Source organism: Serinus canaria, chromosome 1 (genome assembly GCF_022539315.1).
Source record: "Serinus canaria isolate serCan28SL12 chromosome 1, serCan2020, whole genome shotgun sequence".
Lineage (NCBI taxonomy): Eukaryota > Metazoa > Chordata > Aves > Passeriformes > Fringillidae > Serinus > Serinus canaria.
In genome coordinates, this window is record NC_066313.1 from 55272445 (window position 1) to 55286018 (window position 13574).

The 13574-nt window shown below is 36.1% G+C and overlaps 1 protein-coding gene across 3 annotated transcripts in view; it reads right to left on the reverse strand.

The window, feature by feature from the left end:
- Nucleotides 1-552: 552 nt before the first annotated feature.
- Nucleotides 553-13574, reverse strand: part of AKAP11 (A-kinase anchoring protein 11) — a 44441-nt gene continuing 31419 nt past the window's right edge. The window contains exons 9-12 of one of the 3 annotated variants that reach the window (XM_030234226.2): nucleotides 12797-12880; nucleotides 12046-12092; nucleotides 9446-9606; nucleotides 553-4898 (exon numbers count right to left, since the gene is read on the reverse strand). In XM_030234226.2, the coding sequence (XP_030090086.1) occupies nucleotides 4752-4898; nucleotides 9446-9606; nucleotides 12046-12092; nucleotides 12797-12880 (439 nt within the window). In that variant the 3' untranslated portion in view covers nucleotides 553-4751. Of the gene's footprint in view, nucleotides 4899-9445; nucleotides 9607-12045; nucleotides 12093-12796; nucleotides 12911-13574 lie in introns of all 3 variants that reach the window. The other 2 variants (XM_018908685.3, XM_018908686.3) reach the window with 2 other exon arrangements.

Genomic DNA, 13574 nt, shown 5'->3' on the forward strand with positions numbered 1-13574 from the left:
AAATCATCTCTGCTCAGCATTACTATTTTAGGGTACTTGACAATATGCTGTTTGGGGGATTGCACAAGATTCCAAAACACTTGAGGATAGCGAAGAAACCTGCAAAATGTCCTATTTCATACATTTTCACCAGCAGAATATTCTTGGATTTGTCCAGAAGACTAAAGCTGAGTTCTAAGATAGTTTCCGAAATACTGGACAAAGCAACAGTCCACATGGAAATACCAAGGCAACCTTACTAACCCAGCTCCCAGGCAAGATGGAGCTGACTGGTTCTTACATCCCCCTTGTGCTGTGAGTAGAGTCCATGTGACACTTTACTGCATGTCAGGGGAACTGTGGGCTCACCTTTCTACCCAAAAACAGTAAAGCAGAGTCCTCACCCCTTGCAGGACACCAATTTAACTCTGTAAGAAGTATGCCATCTACTGATGCAGTGTTTACTACACCCTTCCTCAAGCGCCTTCCTCACACAGCCACCAACCAAGACTGTGTTTGCTGAAAAGAAAAATAATATTCCATGAATTTACAAGAAACGACAGCACTCTCGAAGCCAGTGAAATGTGTTTTATTTTAAGCCACTGCTAAAACAAGGACGAATTTAGTGCAACCTGGAGTTCATAATCTGAAAACTGAATATAGTTAAGTTACTAAAATGGTAAAACTTGTCACCATTATACAGTACAAGACCTTCATATTCATTGAGTACAGTTACATAAACATTTAGTTATTCAAACTGCTTTTGGTATACAATTGCATCACTAACTGGGCTGTGAATTACTGTAACACTGCACAAATAAGCAGCAGTTCCAGCAAATAATTTTTATTATTAAATACTGTTCAGACATTAGAACAAAGGCCCTCTAAACCTACAACACCAGCTATACAACAGGAATGTACAAAGATGATACAAAATAAAGTGACTACAGTGGCTGGGCTCTGTACCTGCCTCTTCAGAGCTCAAGTACAGTAAATGCTTGACAGTAGTGTCTCTTGCTGAAAAGCCAAATTTCTTACAATAGTAATCATTCCTGAATCTTGTATTTTTCTTTGCAAATTGACTGTCTAGAACTACAGGGGTTTGCGCTGGTGTTTACTACTCACTGTGTTCCCATCTCCAACAATTTGTCCCTCTTCATAGAAAAGGTCCCAGACAAAGTTACATTAGAAAATGTAACACTTAAAATCTGATACCATTTTTGAGAGACCTAATTAGTCTCGGAATGTGGGTTTCTGGGTTTTGGTTGGCTTTTCTCTAAAAAGCTTACACAATCTTCTAAAACTCAAGAACAAAGATACTACAGAAATTGCATTCACATATGTCATCTGAGCTGCCTTTTCACTGTTTTGAGACAGCAAATCCTCTTCAGCTTTAGAATATGGGTTTGAGTTTTGTTCGGCTTTTATTTTAAGGCTTTATGCATACTTTGTATTATTTATGCATCCCGTTCTGAATACTTAAACTAGTTTTAAATATGGCCACTGCTAACTTGCTTTACAAAGGGACTGTTTTTCAAAGTGCTTTTTCTACAGAATCTTACAAAACATCAAAACACTTCCATTTTTTAGAACACCAAATGTATTTATGAAATGTCTGGGTGATTTCTGAAACAATAACATCCTAGGATATATTTTCCTCAAAATAAAAATTAAATTACCAGGGTTTCCCATACAGAAAAAATGCAAGATAAAACAAACTCTACCTTATTATGTTTGTTTATAAAGCAGAGTTGTATGCTTTAAAGGGACCAGAATGTGGCCCTTCATGTTTTTAGAGTTTTCACTTACATTTCTGTATTTGTGGTCAGGAGTTTTAAACAAACTCAGTAAAAGTGTAATTTAAGACTTGCATTGGCAAGGAACAGCTTTCTCACTAATATGGCAGACAGCACCAGTTAGATACAGTCACAGTATGGTTTTCAAAGATTATTAAAATTATTCAATTGTAATAACTTTGCCAGGCTAGAGTAATGCTTTTTAACTTCATACAGGAGGAAAGTCACGTAATTCCGAACAAATTTATAACAATTTGTGTAGAAAACTGGTTTGGTTTTTTTTTGGCTTGTTTTCAATAAAAATGAAGTATTTTATGCCATTTTTCCCATGAAAATTTGGAAATTATGCTACTTTCCTCAGAGGATAATAAAACCATTTTTTCCTTAACGTAACACCAATCAATAGTTACACAACATATTTGATCCAGTCTGAAAACAGAATTCCATTTATAAAAATATTTTTCAGTGCAACTGCTGTCTACTTAACTTTTTGAATAGTTGTAAGCTTTGTGAATGGCACGATCTTCTGCCTTTCTCCAAGAAAGTAAATGAAATTAAAAAGCACCAACTTTACAAAATCCATCATTCTGAATAAATGAGTTTAAAAATGGCTGTTTCTGCAGTGTTGATTGTTGGTTGTGTTGTAGGTTTTTTAAATGTAAGGTTTCGTATATTTGGATCACCTTCAATATCTTCCTCACTGTACAGAAACATTTTACTATACTGTACTCATTTTACTATACTGTACTTTATCCTCGTGTCCTGAAATTACACTTGGTGAGAAAAATTTGGTCATGGGGCACTGCTTTTAGCCTTTTATTTCCTTGAGATTTCAATTTTATAGGTAAATTTGTACAAGTATATTATTGCTGTGTTAAAGGGAAGGTCTTATATCCAGGGAATTATTTCAAATTTTTGTCTAAAACAATATTGAAAATCAACCTTTAAAAAAAAAAGAAAATAAAAAAGGGGAAAAGGAATTCAGGGGGTTTGGAAGAGGAAGAAAAAAATCCAGATAACCTTTGTATATTTTTTTTTAAATATTTGCTACTAGAACTATCTTCCAAATATAGGAATTAAATAACTTCCTCTGACATGCTTTGGGCTCTGGAGAAAAAGAATTCCTGATGCCTGGATTATATTACCTATAACAATACAAAAGACCTTGAAGTGGCTTTTGGTCTTTTTGCCACATACATTGACTTTTCAATATGAAGTGAGGAAATAAACTGAGCATAACAGAATTTTAATTTAGTGGTAGAAGTTTGCACCAGGAGGTCACAGCGGTGAAATCTCATACACATACAGATAAACAAACCTGTGTTTTGTTTTGTTTTGTGTGAACACATGTATGTGCATATACAAAAACATGAAAAATCTTTGGCTCTGTGAGAAAGGTGAACTTTGTGAGATCCAGGGCAGAAATCCAGATGACAAAAGAGGACTAAAACCAACCATGTCTCTGCAAAAAGGACGGTGGAATGCTTTCCTGAAACACACAGACACTGCAAGGACAGTGCTCTTGCGTTTACCAATGTGACATTTCAAAGCAATTCATGGGGTAGGGATAATCAGAATTGTACATATGCCATTAAAAATCAGGAATAGATTTGGAGACCACATCTCTCCTTGTTTGGGATCACAAAACTGCGCACTGTATCAACAGTATATTTTTCTGTGAAAAAGCTATTAAGATTTTTTGTTCATCCAAAATCAGTAACACTCTATGATTATTTGCCAAGTTTTAGGTGGCAACCTGGTAATCACTAGCATGTGCCTTTTTCTCTCAAAGGATATATTTAAAAAAAATCCCAAAAAACATTTTCAAACCACAGGATAAGTGAAGGTTCAGATTTCCCTTCAGACAGAAAGGCAAATCAGCAGCATTGGTGAGAAACCTGACAAGACTGCTAAAAATATTCAATTAAAAGTGCCTTTAAAAAAATTCAAGGAAGGTAGTTAACAAAAATAAAAAAATCAATCTGCAAGAAATTTCTCCTTTACATTTTTATTAGCATTCTTTGCTAAACAATTCCATGCTCACTGAGTAACAAAACTGTCTTTATTCATAAAAAGAAAATTCATATCTGGCTGCTTTGAAAGGAATTAAAACTATTCAAAAAGATGGCCAAAATCCTCAGAAATTTCTATCTTCTACTTTTAACACATCTGCGTGAGAGACTAATGTACAAATTCTTTGACACAGAACTAGTGTCATAGAATTATCTGCATACAAAAAGCCTCAGTAAAAAATTTAGCAATTTAAATCGGACTGGCAAGCTTCAGGAAACCTTGTTAAAGAATTACATACTAAATTATGCTCAACTTCTCACTCTGCCCTTCTACCCAAAGTTACCAGTTCTACAGGAGTCAACAAATTCATGCCTTTGCACCTCAGCAATTTCAGAGTAGACTCTCCCATCTTCACACAAAGTTAAAACGGATAAAGGTGGCTACAAAGCCAGACTGTATTAAGGGGCTGCTTGGGCAGGTCACAATTTTCTTCCTGGCATGTAACACCTGGCCAAGATGAATATTTTCTCCACTGTCTGCAGCAAGATATTCCAGAACAGACTGTTTCTGAATTTAGTGCCCTTAGTCCTGCCGTGAATATAGCACACATAGGAGTGGGAGAAAGAGCTTTCCTGGCACAAGGGGAATCCTGAACATCATGTCTGAGACTGTCTCCTGTGGACTACGATCATAAACAAGGGCTGTTCATAAATATCTCAGTGGTATGAACACAGCAGTAAATACAATTTATGCGTGGGTGGACAACACCGATTATGGACTGAATAAACATACCATGTGCACAGTATCACAAAGCACAGCACAGCTATTTTGACTTTCACCTCAAAGTCTTTTAACGCTATTACTTATACAATCACTGCTTGAATTTTACTTTACACATCTGTGTTCCTTCTATCTTTTTTCAGAAGAGGAATGAAGTGAAGAGTGTTGCATCTTTGGATTTTTTCAGACATTTTCCAGAAGCCAACTGACCAAAGATCTACTCAGAGCTTGCTCTCCATCAGATGCCGTCTCTATCATTTCACAATATTTCAGCACTGCTTGCAAGAGATCTCCAACTTTCCAATCTCTCTCTCTCAGTCTTCTAGAAAGCTAAAGGGGAAACAGGAGAAGACAAAATATTTTGACTAGGACATCCTGATTAAGTTACAGAAGTTATTCTTGAAACATTCAGTCAGAAGAGATCAGTTGTAATGAGTTAATCATTATTCCCACATCTATAAAAACAAAAACTTCCGCAAGAATCAAGCACTTTTCTTTAGGGCAGTCTTCACAAAACTTTCTTCTGGAGGGAGCACCATTTTCAAATTATGTGGTGCCACAGGTATGAGGACTGTGGTTCATCAAGACTGCAGAAAACAGGAAATTCTGAACACAAGATTAAGACATTTGCCACCCCTCCCATGCCAATAATGCATGTATAAAAAGACAAAACTCTGTCTTAATAAAAGGATGTGGATTTTCCTTTCACAACATATAGTGTGGCTGGGGTGGCACAGACACTACCCTCAATGAAAACAGTTTCTTCAGAGTTGGGAAATTATAACATCTTGGGGAGGAGGAAAAGGTGATGATTAAGTTAAACTACCACTCAGGAGCAGAGATCAGTGTAGCTGAAAACATTTCTTTTCCCCTAGGCTCCAGAGGAAAAAAAATCTTCCATTGCTGATGTGTCAAGCTCAGCTATATGTGTAAGAAAGCCTACCCAAAGGAAAGAATGAATTTGACAGCTTGCCCAGGAGTAAAAACCTAACATCTTTTAGTTTAAATAAATAAACAAATACCCACACAAACAAAGTATTCTCTGTAGCCTTCTGGACACCTGTCAATGCTGAATTTTGTAAACACAGTTTAGACACCCTACTTATTCTCTGGAACTGTACATTTTTACCTCCTTTTAAAGTCCCTACCAAGACATTCCATATATTAAGTTTAAAAATAGTAATACACAGTGTTCAGGGAAATATTTTTCACAGCTACAAAATTAAAAATTCATATACTTTCTACTGTGAGATCTGTCAGATTGCAATATAAAGTTCTAAAAAAAATAAAAAGGAGGACAATCTTTCCCTGCTTCTTTACCTAGATGATGTTCCAACTGCAACAAAGCAGGTGATAGGACTGACAGAAAGAACATGGGCATAAAAACCTGTATCAAACAATTAACTTCTAGAGAAAAACATTAACTTGACCAAGAAAAAAAATCCTCTCTAATCCTGAGCATAAATTATTCTGAACACTGGAAACTTTTCTCAGTGGAAATTAAGGACATCTTTTCTATATAAGAAGACACTGAAATCTGTAGTTATTTCTGTGAATTTTAAAGCAGAGCACAGGAAGTAGGAGTTTTATAGTCTACAACATGCAATTTTGTAAATTATGTTTGTTGGTTTATAAAAGAATGGTTATTTTTCTTTCCTGTGCCAGAGGAAAGTGTGGCTAATGTCCAAATACCTATTTGAACAAAAAAAATATAAAACTTCAGTCCAAATAAGTTTTCCATGATGGGAAAACCACAGAACTGGCACCTAAATTTTAATTTTAGGTTTAATCTCACTATTTCTTTAGGTGACCAATCTGTTTCTTACTGCCAGACAAGTGAAATATTAGAGTTTGCTCAAAACAGGAATTTTAAAACAGGTAGGTAAGGTCTCATTAAAAATGGAAAACATATGATTTTTTTAATCCAGGCACTTGCATATCCAAATTGTCAGGCATCTCATAGAAGTCAAGAACTATCTATTCTAATTTACTGTTTTCCTGTTATTCTCCTAACAAATGTATTTTGTTCCATTTATAGGTATTTAACGTCTTTCTGCCTTGCTGAGCATAACAACACCCTTAAGTAAGAATTCCTACCCAGCTGCGGCAAGCAATACCCCGCCTGATACACGCTAGGAGCCCTTCTGCAGCCACATCACATCGCTGGCTCACCACCCTGCTGCGATCAGCTCACACACGCCTCTGCTCCCTTCCAGAACTCACCCACTGCTTATAGAGCAAATAGCTGTTCCCGACGAGCTCTGAGGCCCGGCGGGCTCCCTAAGAAGCCGGGCTAGTTCCCGAGGGTCCCCGGGAGATGCCCCAGCCCCGCGGCTGCCGAGGGACCAGCCCCGCGGCCATGGCTTCCTGCTGGGCTGCAGCGCCCTCTGCAGGGGCGCGCTCGGCTCTGCAAGAGCCGGGAATGACCGCTGCCAATTTAATTCGGTCTGGGCGAGAACATTCCAATTGGGAAGGGGGATGGAATAAAAAGCAGGTAATCATTCTCTGCCTCCGGGGAGGGAAACAAAATTTCAATTTATTTTAACATAACTGCATCTATACAACTAAAAATAATCTAAAAAACTAACTGAAACAATTAACTACTGTAGCATTTTTAGGACTGCATGACTACTGCCTGCCGGAAGGTCTTACTTTCAGGTGTCAACTCAGTATCAATTTATAACTGAAGTGTCAAGTAGAAAAATATTATCATTTTTTAAGAGGGCACACATAACTGACACTGCTATTTTCCTGAGTGCTCTTCTTGGTATGTCCTCTTATTAAGGTAGCTGGAGTCATGCTCAAATACACAGCCAGCTAATAATATCTTTCTTGTGTGTCCTGGAGCATTGGCTCAAATCTCAGCAGCACAGCTCTGTAGTCTCTTAACTCAGAGCTGGCCAAACAATGAGCAACTCATGGAAAAATTTAAAAAAGAGGTGCCTGCCATCTCTTTTGTGTCTTCCATATTATATTGTTATATACACATCTCAGGTACACAGAAAATAAATTATTATTAACACTTGTGGGTCCTACCACTATTCTACCTGAGTATTTGCAACAAGCTTGAAACAGATGAACAGATCTTCAAGAGAAGGCAAAAAACTTCAGGAAGTCAGAATGGCTGTTATTCCTAACCCCGTCTCGTTGACAAAACCTTCGAAAACCTCCAAAGAATGCTCTGCCAAGCATGTAAGAACAGAAAAAGTGATGTATTTTGTTCTTTGTGTTAAGGCACTTATACGTGGTAACAATGAGGAAACATATTAATACAAGGACAAAACCAAACAATTTCAAATAGCACAGAAATGGAGAAAGGTATTCTCAAACTGCCTTCCAGTTTACAGAAGCACAAAGTCCACTCTGTCAGAACTAATTTACAGCCAAATATATTCTTGAAATAATTCTAAATCAAACACACCAAGCTCCAAAAAAAGGAACACAGGGCATATATTTCTATAGGCCAAAACAATGTTTCCAGACTTTCTGGGTTATTTCAAATTAGAATGCAAAACTTCCTACTCTCAAAATCAAATACACATTCCATAAAGTTACATAGGCAGAAAAACTCTTCAAAATTATCATTCTCTTTGTGTGTGAGGAAGGCAGGAGCCTCTCTTAGGAGAATGCAGACCAGGTACGATCCGGCCTGGCCTCCAGGCACCTTTCACATTCTTACCACAAGTGTCCAGTAACTAAGCACCATTAGTGCACACATCCATCCAGCTCTGGGAGTCTGTTTTGCCATACTGACCTTTACCTCCCAGTAACTCCACTTTTCTCCTGACATGATGATGTAAGCTTTGGAAAGCCCCAAGCTGAAGAGTCAATATTAAATTTCAGAACTGAGAGCAAGCTTCTTCTTCCTTAGTATACTGGTAAGTACAGTAAGTAATTTTTGTCAAGATCTTATTTGTTAAAATGCTATTAATGGCATCATGTTAGCATTTTTTTACATTATCGGGACACAAAATACAAATATTTTATAATTATTATTCCTATGAACCTCATCATTAGAGACAATTCCTATATATCTATTAAGTTAGCCTTTCCATAACAAGGTAATGTTAAAGTAATTTCTTGGTTGATTAAAAAATATAGATTTAATGTAAGAAAATCCAGATTATCATGTGTATTTTGGTGTGCAGCCAAGAAAGAATAGGTTTTATGATTTTATTGGAATAATAAGTTTCCCTCATGTGTTTCTGATGGAAATACTCAGGACAGCATACATACCAAAATACTGAGCCTTTCCAAAGACACACAAATTGCTAATGCCCAGTTCTTTGAAAGTTTGATTAATAAAACGAAAGCAAAGGCACATAAGAATAAAACAATCTTATTGAGAACTCTTTTTAGTAGTTTTGGTTTTAGTAGCTTACAGAATGAAGACATAATATTTACTTCAAAACTAAACTTCTTTCTCACAAGAAAATGCATCTTTGCTATCAAAAGAAACCCAACAAATCATAAACAAAAACCCCCACAAACCAAAACAAAACAACCCTAAGCAGAACACATTAAGCTAGAAAAAAAATTTGCACTACCAAGTTCTCGTAAAGATTCAATTTATAAACAATTAAATACTAAGTAAAAGATGCTTGAAAAAAATATAATTTTCACCAAACAGAAATTATGTAATTGCATCCCTTTTGGAGTAAAACACTTTTAAGTGGAGAAGTGAAAAAAACAGCTTTGATGAATACTGGTTTATGTATGGTATATACACAGGTGAAACATGCTGTTCCACTTTGACCTCTAATGATTTTCCTCAGCAGTGAACAGCAAATGAAGGAATAGCAGCTGGTATATCACAGCAAATGGAAGCCAAGGAAATCCTTCCCCTTTCCCACCACCCATCAAGCCCAAGTACTTACCAAGACAAATTCTCTTGCAGCAGCGTCGCGGAAGTGAAGGTCAGACACCTCTGTTTCAGAAGCTGCCAGCCACTGGAGTGCTGCTCTGAGCTGTGGGTCCACTAGATTTGGTTCCAGATCAATATTCCTTATTGCTAAAGTCTTTCGTGCTCGCTCCAAACCTAACATTAAATATAAAATAAGCAAATCTATAGTTTCAAATTGTTTCCAAAAAATCTCTGTAGTTCACTATTTATAGACTGTATTACATAAAAAAAACCCTCAATTTAGTATATACAGATAACATGAAAGGAAAAAATTAGATCGGTCTCAAGTGTTTCAGAACTTTCCCATTAGGAAGTATTGCTTATCCCATTTACAACTGTGTACAAACATAGCTACATATTAAAAGATACCTAAACTACAACGTGTATTCTAAATGACAAGAAATTTAGCATAGACTTTCCTTGCTGTTCATTGAACAGCAATGGCTCTCACATGGTCCATCAGCTCCTTCCATTTCCAGCTGCTACATTTTGCTATGCCTTCATCTAACTCATTTTAAGAAGTGTGTATTTCTGAATTCTTTCCCGCACTGATCGGACTGCCTCTTGAAATTTCCAAAATATACCACTGGTTTTACTGAGGCATATCCAGTTTTTCAACACTTCTTTTACAGCATAACTTTCAAAAATTTGTACAGCATTGGAAGAGTAGTTGTGTTAATAACATTTAGGAACTACAGTATTGTCAACTTCTGTTCCCAATGAGTTTCTGTATCCAGCTACCACAGAGATCCTTTGTCACACTCACAGGAACGATTAGGCATGTATGTAGTGCTCTCCAAGCTAGAGTCACTGCTTCCAGACTACTGAACTTGACTATAGAAACATGGAATATATCAGCAACAAGAACATTTATTCATGTTGAGTTTAGCTCAACCTCAGTACTCTTCCAACTAAGGTTATGACAATTGAAGTACATAAGGTATTAATTCCCAAGTGGAAAAGTCAAGCAAGCTGAAACAGATTCCCCCAGAAGTAAAAGCAAGAGAAAATCAACTAGCAAAACTGTCAAACAGTGCTTTCAGTAGATAATAGATCATTTGCCTAGGAGCCCCAAAACTGAACTTCTTTATCGGAGAAAGAACAATTTTTTAAAAAACTTATGACAGTGGGTGGAAAGCATGGTGGAAACATTACTGAGAAATTTTGCTACTTTTTTTATATTATAAAATAGATGCACATTTGATAACAAGGCTTTGATTCAAATTCTTTGGTGACCAAGGCACAGTCAGCTTAAAAAAAGCCAGACATTTCCAGGTATGTCATGAACAGAACATCCAAATGTACTAGACCAGGTACAAAGTGTTCTATCTAGCACACTGTTTAGAGAGTCATACAATTACACAACAGAAGGAGCCTTTCCAAAACAATAGTGAGAAACTGAGGAACTTACAGTGGAAAAATTTCACTAGAAAATTCTTAATACAGTATAAAGCAGTCTGTTGCACTACAGACAGTAGGTGACACCTAAACCATCTAAAGAAAAAAATCCCATCACTATCCTAATTGAGCAATTTGAGTATTTGAGATGCCAGAATTTTTAAAGTTAGGACCAAAAGAAAGCAAAAACATATTGATAAAGCAGATGAAACCTACAGAGTAGAAAATATTTTAATTACAATTATTCTGAGGAAAAAATACTCATTAATATAGCTTTGTTTTCTTATATCCTTAGAGTCACATCTGATTTAATACAATTAAGAGATGTTGGTCACTTATATACATTTTCCAGGAACTTAAAAAGACAGAAAAAATACTCCAAACCAATCAAAAACCCACACATCTTTCTGCTTACACTAAGACTACTTGAAGATGTGCAACAAGGCAGAATATCCTCTGTAAGGAAGTAGCTGAGGTTCCTGGAAACACTCATCTTCAGAACATGCTCAACACAAAGAAGAGCTCTGTTACAACTTGTTCTAACATCAGCTCATCTTAAAACCACCTTCACACACTGTGTATTGGCTGTTTTTATTTCAGTTAACAAACTTTGGCACATCAATCACAATGGAACCAGACCACAGAGATCTTCTAACAAACCACAAAGTTGTAACAAGATTCTGGATAGACCTTATGTTGTACTTCACTAAGAAGAAAGAGAAAATAGCAAATGCATCAAATCCAATATTTTTATTGTTTTTCATGACTGTTTCCCAAGATTAATGTGCCCAGTTTGAGTAACTTCATCAGCATTTTGAATGCAGCCATGCGGATTCATTGCCATGGCTCCTCAACAAATATTTTTTTAGAAGTTAAGCTCTGCACATAAATTCACACTTTCAAAAAGCTGATCAAAGTTCTCTACCTTATGTTACTGAATTCATGTAAGCATCAGTAAGTAACTAGCACTTCCCAAAGGCTGCAAATTTCAGTGTATTAAGAGGATTATGTAGGGCATTAATCGAACATGCTGACGCTTGACTGACATTCATTATGATGAATAGGGATAATAGAGTTGTCACCTTGTATTGCAGACTACAAAGGCAAAGAATTAACAAAAAATTAATGTACAGTGCACAGGACAAGAACAGTAGTATATGCAGGAACTGACATTACCTTCCACAGCATCCTTGGAATCTTCATCTTTATCTTCTGTTCCATCACTGTATTTTAATTAAGAAAACAAAAATATGAGTACTATCCAATATATGCAGTAAATATAGCAAATTCTAAGACTGTAATGAAGGTTAAACAACAAGAAAATAATAAAAGAATTAAGGAGTGATCATGAAAAGCAGCTTTGCTCCTCACACCATTTCATGCTGTAAACAGACTTATCATCAACATCACAAGATTTTCTCTTAGGAAAAGAAGAGAGAAGAGAGAAATGAGAAAGGTGTTAAAGGTGCTGCTTATTGATTTTAATAGTTTTGCTTCATATGTGAAAAGGTTCAGCCACCATATGTCACAGATATAGCTATAGGTAAGCCTAAGTGGTCTATAAAAACCAATTACTATGCAATTCTGAAAGCTTACCCAAGCTAAAGGGAAATAACCCAGAAATCCTGTAGGAAGCAAGCTCTAGTCTGCATGAAAAAAAAAGTAAATCTAAAGACTTACAAAACTGCAGGCAAGAACATGCAAAAAAGGGACCTTTTGCAAGCAAAATACATTAATCAGTTTTAGCACAGAAAAATTTAATCATTTAGGATGGATTAATTAATGAAAAAATCATACTGTGATTAAGTAAGAAGAGTGTGAATAATGTATCAGCATAAAAATGTACTGTATTTTTATTTTCAAAATGATGATTTCATGCATTAATTATGAGGAACCCATCTGGTTTGTATTTTTCAACTCAACCAACCTGTCTGATGTTGGAAAGGATAAATTCTCCTCATACATTTCCCCTTCTAAACCAAGACTGCTCCAGCTACTGCTGTTACCATTACTGCCAGGAGAAGAAGAGAAGACAGCTGAACTAGAAAAGAACAATAGCTCAAACTAGAACCTTCATTTTCCTTACAACTCTTTAGCCAAGACATTTAACACAAGAGCACTGAAACTTCCTAGGTTTACTGGAACAAACATGACTCTCAGTGCCATCCAGAGCAGCAATGTGCACAATATTGTAAAACTAGCAGGTTTCAGTACACTGATGAAAAGTATTAATTTGTACTCATTAATTTTTCAGATCAGTGCTAGCAGGAATTCTGTCCTCAGGTCTAAGCACATCACTTGATATTTCTAAAAGCTAACAATTCCAAAACGAGTACTCTTAAGAAAATAGATTACATCTGTATTATTTGCTTAAGGAGCAGCTAACAGTTAATAAAATTATGCACTGTGAAGACAACTTCACATACAAAATCCTTCCATCTCACTCCAAAAACCCAGTAACGATCTCCAGCAACCTGATGAGAAAGAATTCCTAAAGAATTTTTTTTATTTTTAATATTGTTCTGCAAGTTGATCTTTTAAAAAAAGGAGGTTTTTAAATCTATGAAAACAATACTGACGAGATTACTTCACTCACAGTTCACAAAAATACTGCATTTATTCTATGACTACATTCAACCCAATGCAAACAACTGAAAAAATGGAGCATGTTCTTACAGTCATTAATTTCAGTCATTATAAATAGC